Raw genomic sequence first — 14,655 nt, 5'->3', positions numbered from 1 at the left:
TGACTTCTGACGTGATTAACATAGCCACAATCTATTTTATAGTTAAAAAAAAAAAAGAAGTAGAGTCATTTCTCTCATGAAGAAACCAGCTCTATGAGGGGAGATGCTGTTCTGTGACTCCCTTCAACGGCCCTGGCTTCATATCCCCACAGCACCCAGCACAGTAACTCGCACTTAACAGGGGTAGGATAAATGTTAGTGGCATTGAATGGAATTGGCATTTCAATAGCTCTTCTTGTGGACAGAGGATGTTAATCTTCAGTGGAGATTATACCTTATTATTTCCTTCCCTGAGATCAGCATTTACTCCCCTTTTCATAAGGGGAGAGCCAAAGAACAGGCTGAGTAAGGGAATAACTACAGTTATATTTTGCCCGGTGAATTACAATTCACATTCTACAGTGACACAGAGCCATCTGGCAGGGCTCTGGCAGACAGCGAGCACTTCAGAAGAAACAGACATGACCTTGGCACATTCCAAACCAAGCCTCCCAGCCTTCCACAACTGCCATCATGGAAGAATTCTCTAGCCAAAGAAGAACAGTAGTTTATTCTGGTAGTGGATATGGGTTACAATAATGACAATTTATTTAAACTGGGGTGTTAAGAAGCAATTTCCCATCCAAAAATATCCCACCTACCAAAGTATACACTAGGGTAAAACTCCCAGTAGTCAGAAGTATAAGATCTTAACCTACTTCCTACTCAAGAGCAACATTAGGCAGCAACTGAATAAGGCTTGGGACACAGTTTTTCCAAAGGAGGAGTTCCTCATGACAGTTCTACCCATACAGTAAGACCCCTACCTGTGAACCTTCATGTTTCAAACTTTCAATGATGTGAACGTGCGTTTGCATGTCCAGCCATGAAAGTTAGTTCACAGGTTTGGTGTACACCATCACATGCGTGCATCCCTACAAGGGGTTGTGCTTTTTGTACTTTATTGTACAGTACTGTATAGAGTACAGGAATACAGTATCTTCATTTCAAGCCCAGGATATCTGGAAAGAGGCGTAAAAGCTAGCAGCATATAGCCAATTGTGTTACTTGGGTACCAAGGCTAACTTTGTTGTACTTACAAACAAATTAGACTTAACAAATACACTCTCAGAACTGAACTCCTTCCTCTGTAGGGACTTACTGTACTCCAAATAGCTAACCTACTTGCAAACCTCACCAATCCCATTCTACAAGTTCCACTGCCACTTCTTAACTGATGTGGCAGCCTCCCACCTTTCTTACTGGCAATCTTTAGGACTAGCATCTGGGAAAATAGGTGCAAGCGTCCTTCCTCCCCTTATAAGCCCAACCACAACTGAGATTAGTTTTCTAAAAGTACAAAGTTGCAAATCTGTCCAATTCTATCAGAGAACGGATAACTCCCTAAAAAGGTCTCAAAGTCAGTAGATTATAACCTTACCAAGATACTTCAATGGCTCCTAAACACAGAGAGGAAGAACAGAAGCCAAATGCAGCTCTTCAAACCCCAAGTGGACCCCCGCCCTGCGTGGGCCAGTCTGCCAGGCTCACTCACCGGGTGCAGAATTGTACCCAGAATGTTCTGGTTGTGGCAGCTCTCCAGGATGATCTGGACATCTCTCTGAAGCAGTCGAGACTCAGTAAAAAATTTGGCTTCTGCAGCAAAAGGCTCTGGTGTTTCACTTCCATCCGCTTCCCGTCGAAAAGTTGGGCACTAAAGCACAAGTAAGGTGGGGGCATGGGTGCTGGGCATGCTCAGCCCACAGGGTACGATTCAAACAGCACAAACCCCACAAAGCTGGGCTGGGAAAGGTGTCCAATGAGGTCTTCCAACCCTTCTAAAAGCATACTGATAAAAAGCAACTGGAAATATCATCCTCTCAGCCTTCTTGGTAAATAAAATAAAATAAAACTCATGACAACATGGAGAACATCATTAATTACACTTGAAAATGACCCCTTTCCAAGAAGAGATTCACCAGGGCCTCACTTTAAATCCCTGATTTTTTTCTTTAATCAAAATGGCTATTTTACATTAAGAGAACACAGTCAGCAAACTTTAGTTTAATAAGTGCGTGCTTATTTGCTCAGTTGTGTCCAACTCTTTGTGATCTCATGGACTGGCTTCCCTTCCCCTCCTCTTTAGGTTTCAACCATCTCTGCACAGCCCCCTCCAAACAGACTCTGAGTACTTAAAACAGTCTTATTTGATCTAATTAGAACTGCACCACTGCCAAGTTTAAAGTACTCCAGTCAATGTTAACAGCCCATACTAGAAAGAAATGGTATGGACGAAGTCCCCCCCATCACTGAACACTTCCATGAACCAGCCCGTAGCCCAGCGCATGAGCTGACCTTGATCCCTGATAGCATGACCGTGACCAGGTAGTAATCTGGCAGGAGCAGGGCCCTGACCACACTGCCGTCCCGCACGTGCTCGATGATAGCTGCAGGACAGAACAAATGGCTTGAGTGACACAGGTCGTGCCAAGGAGAAACAACGCCCCCTAAGCTGCCTGGAGCGCAGTTTCTCTTTCCAAATCTGGAGAAAGCCCCACTCTGGGAGGTGACGAAGCACTGGCAGATCACAAGTATTCACACAGACTTCTGCCCAAACTACTCCAGGAGGATTTGGTTCAAACCAACTGCTACATCTTTTGAACCTTCTGGGACCTCTTGGCCCATACCTAAGCTCTGTTATCTGTAAGCCAGGTTGCTCACCTGTATACTGAGTGCCTGGCAAAAACTAACAATAATTCAGGATTGGTAATCATTTTATTTTACTGAGTCTGCAAGTTAATAAGGTCTCAAAGTAGAACTGAGAACTATATAGTGTGTGGGGGGGGCGTGTGTGCATGCATAAATGTTTAGCTATATAAAGAATACATATTTCTACCTTGAAGTTTTAGAGGTGGTATTTAGAGATAGCCATTTTTTAGAGAAAACAGGAAGATCCCCCGTGTGCAAAATTACCAGCAATTTACTACTCTGTAGCAGCAAAGGACTAATCTCTGCAAAATACATTTGATGCATATATGAACTGGATGGAAAGCTCCCTTCCAAAATACTATGGTGTTGTTTTACCCTTAACAATTCTCCATGGGTACTTAAGTAGAATCAGTTTTATTAACCTCAAGGAGCTCGACAGCAAATAGAGAGAAATCACCCTGAGTCATATCTGTCTTTCCCCGACAGCCTCACCATTGACAGGCTTCTGGTGGTGAGAGTCCACGAAGTGCCTTGGGTTCTCAATGGTATACTTGAGGTCCCGGATAGTATGTGAACCGTTCCCCTCACTCCACATCCCTTTCTTAGCTGCTTTCGCTTGCTCCTCACATTCCGCAAGCCGGTTCTGCTCAGGACTGGGACGTGAAAAAGAAGAAACAGGTGTGGTTAATGAGTTCACGAGAGAAATATCAGGGTCATCTTTGATTCTGGGTTTCTACAGCATCTTCTCTGCTTGGAAAAAACAAAGCAATTGTTTCAGACCCAGGCCTGTAACCAGAAACCTACCAGGAATGTAACTTCCAGATTCCAGATTTATTCCCTCCAACAAAAGACTCAATTGTAACAGCATTTAATGAGAATATCTGAAGACCACCCTTCTCAGTACTGCCACTATGAGTGATTACAAGAGAACAAGCTGGTGGCTTACAAGGGAGCCACTCCAGGTGGGAGAGTTTCATTTAACCATCCCAGATTCAGAACTAGAATCCAGGCAGACCTCAGCTGGATACAGTGCAGTGCAAGTGACTAAGAATCACCCTCACTCCCTGTCATCTGCAGAACGGGACTGGGGAATATAGAACGAGGATCATTTATACAGACAGTGTCACCCCAACACTACTTACACATGCCATAAGGCCAGCTAAGCAAAAGCAGTTTGAAGATGGACGACTCTTTCATCAGACAAGAAACCAAACTATGCACAAGAGCAGAAACCCAGTAGATAGACCCCCTCCCTCTCCAAAAAAAAATAAAGCCATCAAAAACAACCAAACCCAGAAATGGCTCTACTCTTCACTCTCTCATCTGTATTTGAGCTGAAGTGAACACTGGAAAGCCTTTCCACAATGTCAACACCTCGTTCCATCAACAGGCATCTGGAGAAACTGACCCTCCAACCTTGATCAGTAGGGATTTTCAACAGGGAGCATGACCTACAATTTCTCAAACCAGAAGTCTTCAGTATGGCTCTTTCCCTCCTCCCCATTAAAAAAAGAAGGGAAAAAAAAGACAATTATCATCTTCAGAGATCCAAATTTTCTGTCAGAATTTGACGGGGGTGGTGGCAGGGTGGGGGGGAATGTAGCTTGAGATAGAAGCAAAAACACTGAAACTGAGAAAAGAAGTCAAGACAACTTTGGAGTAAAAAAAGACTGGGACTCCTGGAGGGATTTCTTTGCTGAGGTGGTACAATACTGCTGTAGGCTTTTTTATAATTCTTCATTCTGGCTGCAAACTGGATTCCAAAAAACACTGCAACAGTAAAAATGCCAGCAACTGTCCTTAAAATACAGCTTCAGCATGCTTTCATACACAGCACCTAAGACAAGCGTCAGAATTCAACAAATTCCCACATGCTCACTCACACTCCAATCAGGAGCTCTAGCCAATGACTCTTCTGAGTTGGAAAGGATCAGAGAACTCTAGGATGAATGACTTGATCACAAAGAAGGATGCAAATTGTACATTTTGGTCTTTGCTCATCCCTATTATTGGCACAGTTCATGCAAATATTTATCTAAAGCTTCTTCTACAGTTACAGTCATAATATAACATGGACTTAATGATTTAAACAGCAGGAATTCCCTGACCTTCCAGTGGTTAGGACTCGGCACTTTCACTGCTGTGGCCCAGGTTCAATCCTTGGTCAGGGAACTAAGATCCCATAAGCCATCTGGCCAAAAACATAATAGCCAAACAGCATCTACAGCATCCAAATTATTGATGCAGCTTATCACTTTTCAGAGACGAATGTGCTAGTTAAAGCCACTCCAACCCCCATCCCTCTGAAGTGCCAACACTGATGAACTTGAACCTGATATATCAACTATAAACCTGACATTGTTGTTGTTTAGTCACTCGTGTCTGACTCTGTGACCCCACAACCTGTAGCCCACCAGGCTCCTCTGTCCATGGAATTTCCCAGGCAAGAATATCGGAGTGGGCCACCATTTCCTTCTCCAGGGGATCTTTCCAATGCAAGGATCGAACCAGGGTCTCCCGCAATGCAGGCAGATTCTTTACCACCTGAGTCACCTGGAAGTCCGTTAACCTAACACTCATTTCTAACGAATTCACACTGCTATTAACAACAAATACATGCACCTTATTACTTAAGTATCTATAGATCCATAAGCTAAAACGGACATAAAAGGCTTGGGAGAGACAGAAATTTTCCCTGAAAACAGAACCACTCAGCCCCTGTCAGTTTTCCTATATTCCAAGCAGCAGGTGTTGCTTTGAATTTTATTTATTCACTCTGCTTTATCCTGCATTTACTTATTCCTTGTATACCTGATATAATATTGTACATCTATTTGTTGACTGGTTTGTTGTTTGTCTCCTGGTTAAATCGTTAGCAGAAGCTAAGTGTCTTTGTTCTCTGCTATATTCACAGTGCCTAGAACATAGCCTGACATACATGCTCAGTAAATACTGGGGAATGGATAGATAAATACTCTGGAACCGTATATCAATGGTATAAGAAACAAGCCTACTGACTCTTATGATATGAAGCATAGCACTTCTTTGTCGCTAAGCCAAGAAGTTTTTGATTACACAAACCAAATGCCATTCACGAATGCAGAGAAACCTCCTCACTCAGAACAATACACACCTACACCTGGGCAGGGATGTTCTTTTAGAAGACAGGAGAACACCTGATATTACCCATTTTATGTCAGGGGGCAGGAATGAAAACGCATCAAAGCGAGTGTGGAGTCCACTCCCCCAGCTCTCACGGTGGAGAGGGAAGAACTCTGAGAGTCAGAAGAGCAGCGGAGACTTACTTGTTAGCTCTCATGCCTTCTCTCCGGGTGGCCAAGCCCTCTGCAACCAGTGATTCTGCAATGTTTTCCCCATTGGTATCTGACAAGGAAAAAAAAGAGACATGAATCTTGGGTCTAAATCCATCTCCAATAGCAAAAGGGCTCTACTGGGACCATTTTCACCCTCAGCTCTTCAAGTTAGTGTTACCCACTAACTGGACAAGGCAGCAGGCTGGGGTTGGGTTTTTCAGAAAACCTCTTCTCCCTCAAAATGTCTCATCTCTAGGACCCAGAGATACATCTTCTCTGGGCTTATTTTTTAGTGTATCTCCCAAGCTAAAGGCAATCTCAGGAACTCCAGGAGACTGACGGGAAAGCAAGGCACAAGTAGCAGCCAGGGAGAGGATAAATAACACTGACCTAAGGAGGAGAGGCTGGTGCCCAATACAAACGCTGCCACTTCATAGCTCTCTCTGCACCTCAGTCACATACTCATCCATAAAATGGAAGAATGCCTGTCTAGATGGGTTCTTACGGGAATTCAATGTGTGTAAATCGCCATGTGCAGTGCCAAGCACACAGCAGGAATGAAAACAGAATCCAAAGGTAGCCCCCACACCTGCACAATCAGACGGCAGACACACTTAGGGTGGCCCATTTATGTTTTACACCAGAGTCCAGTCCCTCTCAGGATGTCCCATTCTCCAGGAGGCCACCAAGACAAGCTACATCATTTGATAAACACACTCTCGTGTTCTTAAGAGATGCAAGGGAGAGAGTCCAGACTTCCAATCTCACACAGCAGCCTTTAGAGCAGGCATGAAAAATGAAGTGAAACAAAAAACACAACCCGATTAGGTTCCACCTGGGCACTAGGACCATTAACTGCATTTCCATGCTACTGAAAAAGCTTTTAGGCTTGGTGTATTCTCTTAAATCTCTGCTTGTCAGCCAAAACGATAAAAGAAGACATCTATGAGGGAATCACCACATAAAAATCTTTAATATAGCAGAGAACAAGCTCCTCGATAAACTGAAACACAGCAGTCTAGCTGATAGGTAACATCAGCATAGAATTAAATTCTGTAAGATTTATATTCAGTATGCCATGCATTCACTGAATTCTGCAAGCAACGAGAAGTCTATATACTAGGCCCAAACCCAACCTAAATGCCCTGCCATTAGCCCTGTCCAAATTTCTGAGGCAAATCATAAGCCCCCTTTTCTAGCACACACACAAAAGGTTGAGATGAATGCTGTGCATACAAAGAAAGTTCAGGTTCTGAAGCTGAATGTGAATCACAAGAACCTTTGCACTGGAGTTACTGCTGAGGCCAGACACAGATGCACACATCTATCTGCCATCAATAAATATTACACTGATTCTTTCAGAACAACAGGAATAATCCCACAGAGTGGGAAGTCAAAAGGAAGAACTCCACAATTATGGGAAAAGTTGAGCAGTAAGGTATCAATAGGTCAGTGCGTAGAAAGAACGAAGGCAAGGTACAAAGAAGGTGAATGGCCCTAAAACCAGCCGGTCAACAGCAACCCCGGTAGCTCTCAGACAGCTCCTTGGCACAGAGCACTCTGAAAGGGCTTTGGCTGGCTCATTTCTAAATGAGTTTATTGCTCCTTCAAAAGGGAGAAAAACACAATTCTCTGGGCCAAACTCCCAAAGAAGGCAACAAAATGTGATGGATACAGTACTGAAAACGGGGAATCTGTAGGACAAAGATACAATGCTCACTTATTACTAATCAAAGTACAAATCTGATCAAGTCACAATTGGGGCTGGTATTCGGAATAGGTGGGTGACTATATTTTCCCCACAATTTGAAGATTAATCAATTATCTTTGCCTTAAAAAAAAAAAATTTCTAGGTTAATCACAAATTCTCATATTCTTTTATTCTCCTCCGAGTATTCACAGGAGAATTCCCTGGAGGTCCAGTAGTTAGGCCCCCATACTCTCACTGCCAGGGTCCCAAGTTCAGTCTCTGGTTAGAGAACTAAGATCCCACAAGCTGCACAGCACAGCCAAAAACAAACAAACAAAAACCTAGTAGCCACCACATAAACCAGAATTTACTGTACAGCACACGGAATTATATTCAATATCCTGTCATAATCTATAATGGAAAAGAATCAGAAGCTACATACCTGAAGCATAATACTGTAAGTCAACTACAGTTAAATGACTATTTCAATCCATCTACATATAGCAAAAAAAAAAAAAAGAGTAGCCACAAAACAGGATAAATGTATGAATGCTAATTAATTAGCTGAAGCACTGTTTCATTGCAGTTGGCACTGAGAGTTAGTTAAAATAACTGAGTGAAAATATTAAACTTTAAGCCATTAAGCCACTGAAACTGAAAGATGCAGATAATTTCAAAATCACTCTTAGTAAATACTTATCAATCATCTCCTATGTGCCAGGTTTTATCAAATCAAGCAGTGCATTATTAACATGCTAAATTATATCCATTCCGTCACGTAGATCAGTTTAAAAAGCCAATTTCTAAATACAACTTTAAATTTTACATGGCAGTGCCCCTTAGCAACGAAGCCCATGTGCCGCAACTACTGAGCTCTCACTCTAGAGCCTGCGCTCCACAACAAAAGAAGCTACCTCAGTGAGAAGTTTGTGTACCACAACGAAGAGTAGACCCTGCTCATCACAGCTAGAGAAAGCCCATGCAACAACAACAAAGACCCTGCACATCCGAAAATATTAAATAAATAAATAAAATTAAATTTCAAATGGCAGCTACAGTTAAACAGCTAAACCACAGGCCTATGTGTGTGCACACACAAATATATTTACTGAGTGCACAGTCTGTCCTTGGAGAAGGAAACAGCAACCCACTCCAGTACTCCTGCCAGGAGAGTCCCATGGACAGAGGACCCTGGCGGGCTATAGTCCATGGCGTCACAAACAGTCAGACACGACTCAGAGACTAAAAACAAGTAAGAGTACACAGTAGAAGAGCCAGGAACCTACATCATACCACTCCGGAGCCTGCGTTCTTTCCACTCCATTATAAATCGTGTGGCCTGCAGAAAACCACGAGCCTTAAACAAATCATGCTTTCTTAAAGAGAAAAGAAAGGAGAAGAAGAGCCACAAGACAGATAAAGGAAACAGAAGATGCAATAGGAAATCTATAGGAATTCAATTAGCACCCTGACCTAGAAGCACAGAGCCAATGAGTTCGACGGGCTGATGGCCTGCATACGGAGAAAACGAATACTACACTGTCCACACACATCTAAACCAAGGCAGGAAAGCGGGCACAGGATGAACAAGGAGCAGGCGGATCAGGGCCGTTCCTCTGCACCTACGTACCCCGAGTTCTGCACCCTCCCAGTGAGACCCACAGCCGACCATCCAGAGCCACCTCCACCAGGTGAAAACTGATCTTGGGAGAAACTTTAGACTAGGAGAAAAACGAGCCCTTTTGCCCTTGCTACTCACCTTTTCCAAGGTAGATCATGCCATACTCTCGCCCCTGTGGAGTCTTGTTTTCTATCGTGAAGCATACTTCTTTCCCAATCAGCTTCTTCCGAAGGAACTCTCGAGCAGGAAATGCCCAGGGCTGAAAGACAGAACCACCATGTTCAGGAGCCAGGCCGGTTTCACACTACACAATCAACACCCAAGCAACTTCACTCCTTCAACAACCCAGCAAACACACTAGTCCCTGAGGAGAAGGAAAAAATGAAACACACACAGCCCGGCTCACTTGCTGCTGCTGCTGCTGCTAAGCTGCTTCAGTCGTGTCCGACTCTGTGCGACCCCGTAGACAGCAGCCCATCAGGCTCCCCGGTCCCTGGGATTCTCCAGGCAAGAACACTGGAGTGGGTTGCCATTTCCTTCTCCAATGCATGAAAGTGAAAAGTGAAAGGGAAGTCGCTCAGTCGTGTCCGACTCTAGTGACCCCATGGACTGCAGCCTACCAGGCTCCTCTGCCCATGGGATTTTCCAGGCAAGAGCACTGGAGTGGGGGCTCACACACTTAGGGGCTCCTAAAAAATGAAGGTCTAATTGTTGCTGTAACTTGCACCAGCCCAAAAAACAGGCACCACGGTTTCCAGGCACCAGCACTTGGACTTTCCTCACCTCCAAAACTGTCTTCCAAACTACAGTTTACTTCTTACTTAGTAACAGGTCCCAGTAAGGGATCAGCTTGACAACGGTGATTCTTTGCTCTCACCTGTTAAAGACCCTGACACAGGGCTGAGCCACACATCCACAGTGGGTACAAACAGAGCCCCCATGTGATTTGAAGATGCTGTGCAAAAGGATGGTTTTGCCTCATCACCTTGGGGATGGTACAGACAAAGGGAAATGTCTCTTCTGAAGAAGCCCTGTTGCAGTCAGGGGTCACTAGCACTTGAATTTACAGTCTGGACCTAGCTCGCTGCCCTAAGTTCCCTTAGAACAGAAATGAGGAAGGAGAGGGTAAGAGTTCAAGGAGGACATGATCTGCAGAAGTTCACGGGCAGAAACAATTAACATACAAAAGGGCAGGGTGGTATACAATATGCACATGCTACTACCTCCTGGAGCCTCAAAACATGGGCTCTGCATAGTAAAGGCAAAACAGTCCATCACTGACCGGAAAAGGAAGCATCTGCCTACCTTTTCAGTCCATGAAGATTATTCCACGGGGTGAGCCAAGAAGCTTTTCTAGAAGAAAAACATCCATGACTTCCCAGAAACCAGAATCCAATTTAAAGGTGGCAGTCCACCAACCTGCTGGGCCCATGTTCACAAAACCAGTACTGTCAGCCAACACCAACTGTGGACAGTTCTGGGAAGAACTAATCCTGAGTAAGTGCTCTTAAAGACACAAAAACAAGCCTGCTCACTCATTTAACGCACTCTTCTCAAAGCACCAATAAGCAAAAGAGCCAACCACTCAAAGGCAATACGGAGCTCACCATATTTTTATCTCCTGTTTCCACCCTTTGTCCCATACCACAATAATGGAAGTAGATACCTGTAACCAAAGAGAGTCTCATGACTGATAATGAGCCCAAATACCAGCCACATCACAGACACAAATACTAAACCAATTAACAGAGCCTTGCACATTTTTATCACCTTAGTCACTTACTCTAAAAACATCCTCGGCCATAGATTGAATGTCTAGGCTTCAGTTTTTGTGTTTTTTAGGCTTCAGTTTTGAGTACTACACTAATACCCAAAGTTCAGTAATACACTGCTTCCCCAAATGAAGAGCTCTGACAAAACAAAGTGCCCCAAAGGAAGCCAAGACTTCGGTAAAAATTCATTTATCAAGGGTTAGTTCACAAAGAAATAGCTAACCCCTATGGGGGAACTTCCAATTCCTACCAAGTAGGCAGGATTACTAAAAGCTTTTAAGGCTTGCAGAAGGAGCACCCTTCTCTCAGGACTTGTTTCACAGCTGGTCAGTCACTGGGCAGTAAGAGAAAGCCACACCAGAGGTCCTGAGAAGGACATATAACTTATCCTGGAAGGAAAATGATCTAGCTTCTTTAATCTTCCAGCCTTTGCAAGTTGTATTCCATTCAGGGTTGGGCAAATTCAATAACTGGGCAAGGAACAGGCCAGGAAGGGAGGCAATTGGGATATTCAGGGAAGCAACTGACCACATCATTGCTCCCAATGCAACAGAGCACTCCAGGAGACAGTCCTGTCCACAGAGAGGACAGTCAGCAGAAGGCTACCCCATGGAGAAGGCTATCGCAACACTGCCTCCCAGAACCACCCTACATATAGGGAAGCGGACTCAAAGCATTCATCCACCACTTCCCAGGTGGCTCAGTGGTAAAGAATCTGCCTGCCAGTGCAGGAGACGCAGGTTCAATCCCTGACTCAGGAAGATTCCCCTGGAGTAGGAAACAGCAATCCACTCCAGTATTCCTGCCTGGAGAATCCCATGGACAGAGGAGCCTAGCAGGCTACAGTCCATGGGGTCACAAAGAGTTGGACAGGACTGAGCATGCACACGTTCATCCACACGGTCCACAATGGCCCCATAAGAAGAACCACTGTGATCTAGTCAAGTGATGTCCCAGAGCTCCATCTACAAAGCAATGGCTGTTAAGTGGCTGATTCTCAAAACTGCCTCTTCCCTTCAGAATGCCCAATAGCAGGTGATCTAGCAGTTTGCTCTCCTAGACCCACACAACGTTCTGGTGTCTACTGTGATGAATGGAATTTTAATTCCCATTTTTTCTTTGCACCAGGTAGACTCCTAAACTACTGAAACAACATTAAATCCCACAACAACATAAGACCTCAAAGCTAGCTAGTCCATCATCTCCCAGTACCACCTGTGTATATAATTAATCCCTCTCTGGCCCAGCCACCTCACCGTCCCAACTTTCAAAGGCTCCACTGAACGCACAACGACTGTGACATTCATTTCTGTACTTCGCATGAAACCAAAGTACAGCTTCACACATAATGAGAGCACAATAAATCTGTGGGAAATAAATATATAATTCCCACAGTGGCTGTAAATGCAGTGTCCAGGCTGCCTAGAGTAGCCAGGCAACGCCAGGGATTAGCCTGGAGCTGGCAGTGGTGGCTGGGGACGCATAGCAGGGCTGCTTTCATTGCCACAGAGCTCAGGAGAGGGCTAAGTTTCTTTGAAAGCAGACATGAAAGAAGGCAGAGAATAATCAAGGGTACAATTTTTGGGACAGTGACACAAAGGGAAGCAAATGGGCAAAAACGTTCTTGACTCTGAATGCGAAAAAAAACTAGACCTGCTCCAAAACAATGGAAAGCCCGAGAGAAAGCCTTGCCACGTTCCACAATCTACCGATCCTCAAAAGGAGGTGCTTGGGGTCTTTCTCCTTGTTATCCACTGAAATGCTTCCTCACTGGATACCTGCTTCATGCCAGGCACTGACTAGGCAGAAAAACACTGATATGAGAGAAGGTCCCTCCCCTTGAGGAGCTGACAATCTAGTAAAGAGACACAGGAGCACTGAGCAGGATGACAGCACCAAAAGGGGATATTGAAAGGAGACGGGAGGAGGGACTTCTCAGGGAGCTAGATCTGAGCAGATGATAGGTGATCACCAGGGCACAAGACAGAGAGAGCTGCCGATGGAGCGGGTAGCCTGAGCCACGCCATGAGCCGGCAGGACTTGGGTGGCCTGTTAGGAGACCCAAATACTTCCTCGGGGTTGGGACTTCGCATACCAGAGTGGGTTCAGTGAGAGAAGACTAGAAGCCAAATTACAGAAGGGATTGTATCCCAGGCTGAGGCATTTACATCTGTCCAAGCAGGGATGAGGAATCGCTGAAATACCTGGGAGTAACATGGAGTCAGGGAAAAAATGAAATTATGTTTCAAAAAGATCTGAGAGTATCAGTGGAAGGATTAGAGGACAGGAAAATGAAGGCAGACAGACTGTTCTCTCAATATTCCAAGTACATGTTCAGAGTTGAACAAAGAACAATGATGATGAAGCTTCAAGTATGGAGAAGAGAAATTTTTAAGAAGGCAGAATCTCTAGTCCTCGATAAAAGCTGGGGGTGTTTTCAGAACTGGGTTACTAGTTGGCATCACTCCTTACTTGAGCCTGAGAAACTTCAAGGGCATGGTAGGGGGAAACCACATCACAGCAAGGCAGGGAGTGACCAGACTATTAGACAGAGAAATAGTGGCTGTGGCTGACAAAGGGTGAACTTTGCAGGTTTCTAACACTTCATGTCACAGGGACCTCTGAAGAGTTGCTAGGAGAAACTGAGTTGCTGTGGAAGAGACAAGAACCCATTAACTCGGCCACAGAAATATAAGGAACTAACGAGAGTGGGGGTCAGACTGCATGGTGTTCTTTCAGCTGGGATAGTCCTGGTAAGATTTTATTGTACCGTTGCACAGGCTACAGCTAAGACATTTTAGAACCAGCTCCAACTGGCTTCGATCCTCACCCACGCAACAGGAAATGAAAACCCAACCCTTCTTTCCTAGAGGTGACCCTGCTTCTTCCTTCTGGGGAAATAAGCTTGATTGGCTTTAGCCAACACTCTTCTGTGCAAAGCAGGCAAGCTGTTACACAACACAAAACTGAAAGGAAAGAACTATTCAAAACATTGGTCAAGAAAAGCACTTAGCAGCCAAAATCTGAAAAGTGCTGAAAGAGACTGACTCTTCAGTACTTGGGCTAACCGTATGAGAAGTGTGTGTAGTTGCAGAAATTAAACAGCACGAGTGATGGCCACATACCTCCCCAGTGGCTCAGCCGTAAAGAATCTGCCTGCAATGCAGGAGGCCCAGGTTCGATCCCTGGATCAGGAGGATCCCTTGGAGGAGGAAATGGCAACTCCCTCCAGTATTATTGTCTAGGAGATCCCATGGACAAAGGAGCCTGGTGGGATACGGTCCATAGGGTCGCAGAGTCAGACACGACTGAGTGACTGAGCACACACAGATGACGACAGCTAACATCTGTTAAGTAGCTCATAGGCGCGTGCAAAGCATTCTCCACCATCTTGGTTAATCCTCACTGAACAACCGACGGATACAGTACGGTTATTCCCAATACCTGTGCTTACTGAGAAAAGACCAATGGAAAATAACTGATCTTTGTCTATTAAGAATCTAATTGCTGATGAGAGAATTGGGGATGATTTTTCTCTATTTCCTGAATACTGTTTCATCATCTTCTTAA

The 14,655-nt window shown here is 44.6% G+C and overlaps 1 protein-coding gene across 1 annotated transcript in view; it reads right to left on the bottom strand.

Moving 5' to 3' along the window:
• Nucleotides 1-14,655, bottom strand: part of SND1 (staphylococcal nuclease and tudor domain containing 1) — a 421,903-nt gene that overhangs the window by 374,496 nt on the left and 32,752 nt on the right. The window contains exons 3-7 of the mRNA XM_025292056.2: nt 9,452-9,572; nt 5,994-6,072; nt 3,181-3,341; nt 2,335-2,426; nt 1,535-1,693 (exon numbers count right to left, since the gene is read on the bottom strand). Of these exons, the coding sequence (XP_025147841.1) occupies nt 1,535-1,693; nt 2,335-2,426; nt 3,181-3,341; nt 5,994-6,072; nt 9,452-9,572 (612 nt within the window). The remainder of the gene's footprint in view (nt 1-1,534; nt 1,694-2,334; nt 2,427-3,180; nt 3,342-5,993; nt 6,073-9,451; nt 9,573-14,655) is intronic.

Source organism: Bubalus bubalis, chromosome 8 (genome assembly GCF_019923935.1).
Source record: "Bubalus bubalis isolate 160015118507 breed Murrah chromosome 8, NDDB_SH_1, whole genome shotgun sequence".
Lineage (NCBI taxonomy): Eukaryota > Metazoa > Chordata > Mammalia > Artiodactyla > Bovidae > Bubalus > Bubalus bubalis.
Note: the sequence above shows the minus strand (reverse complement) of the source record. Positions and strands in the feature narration are given on the sequence as shown.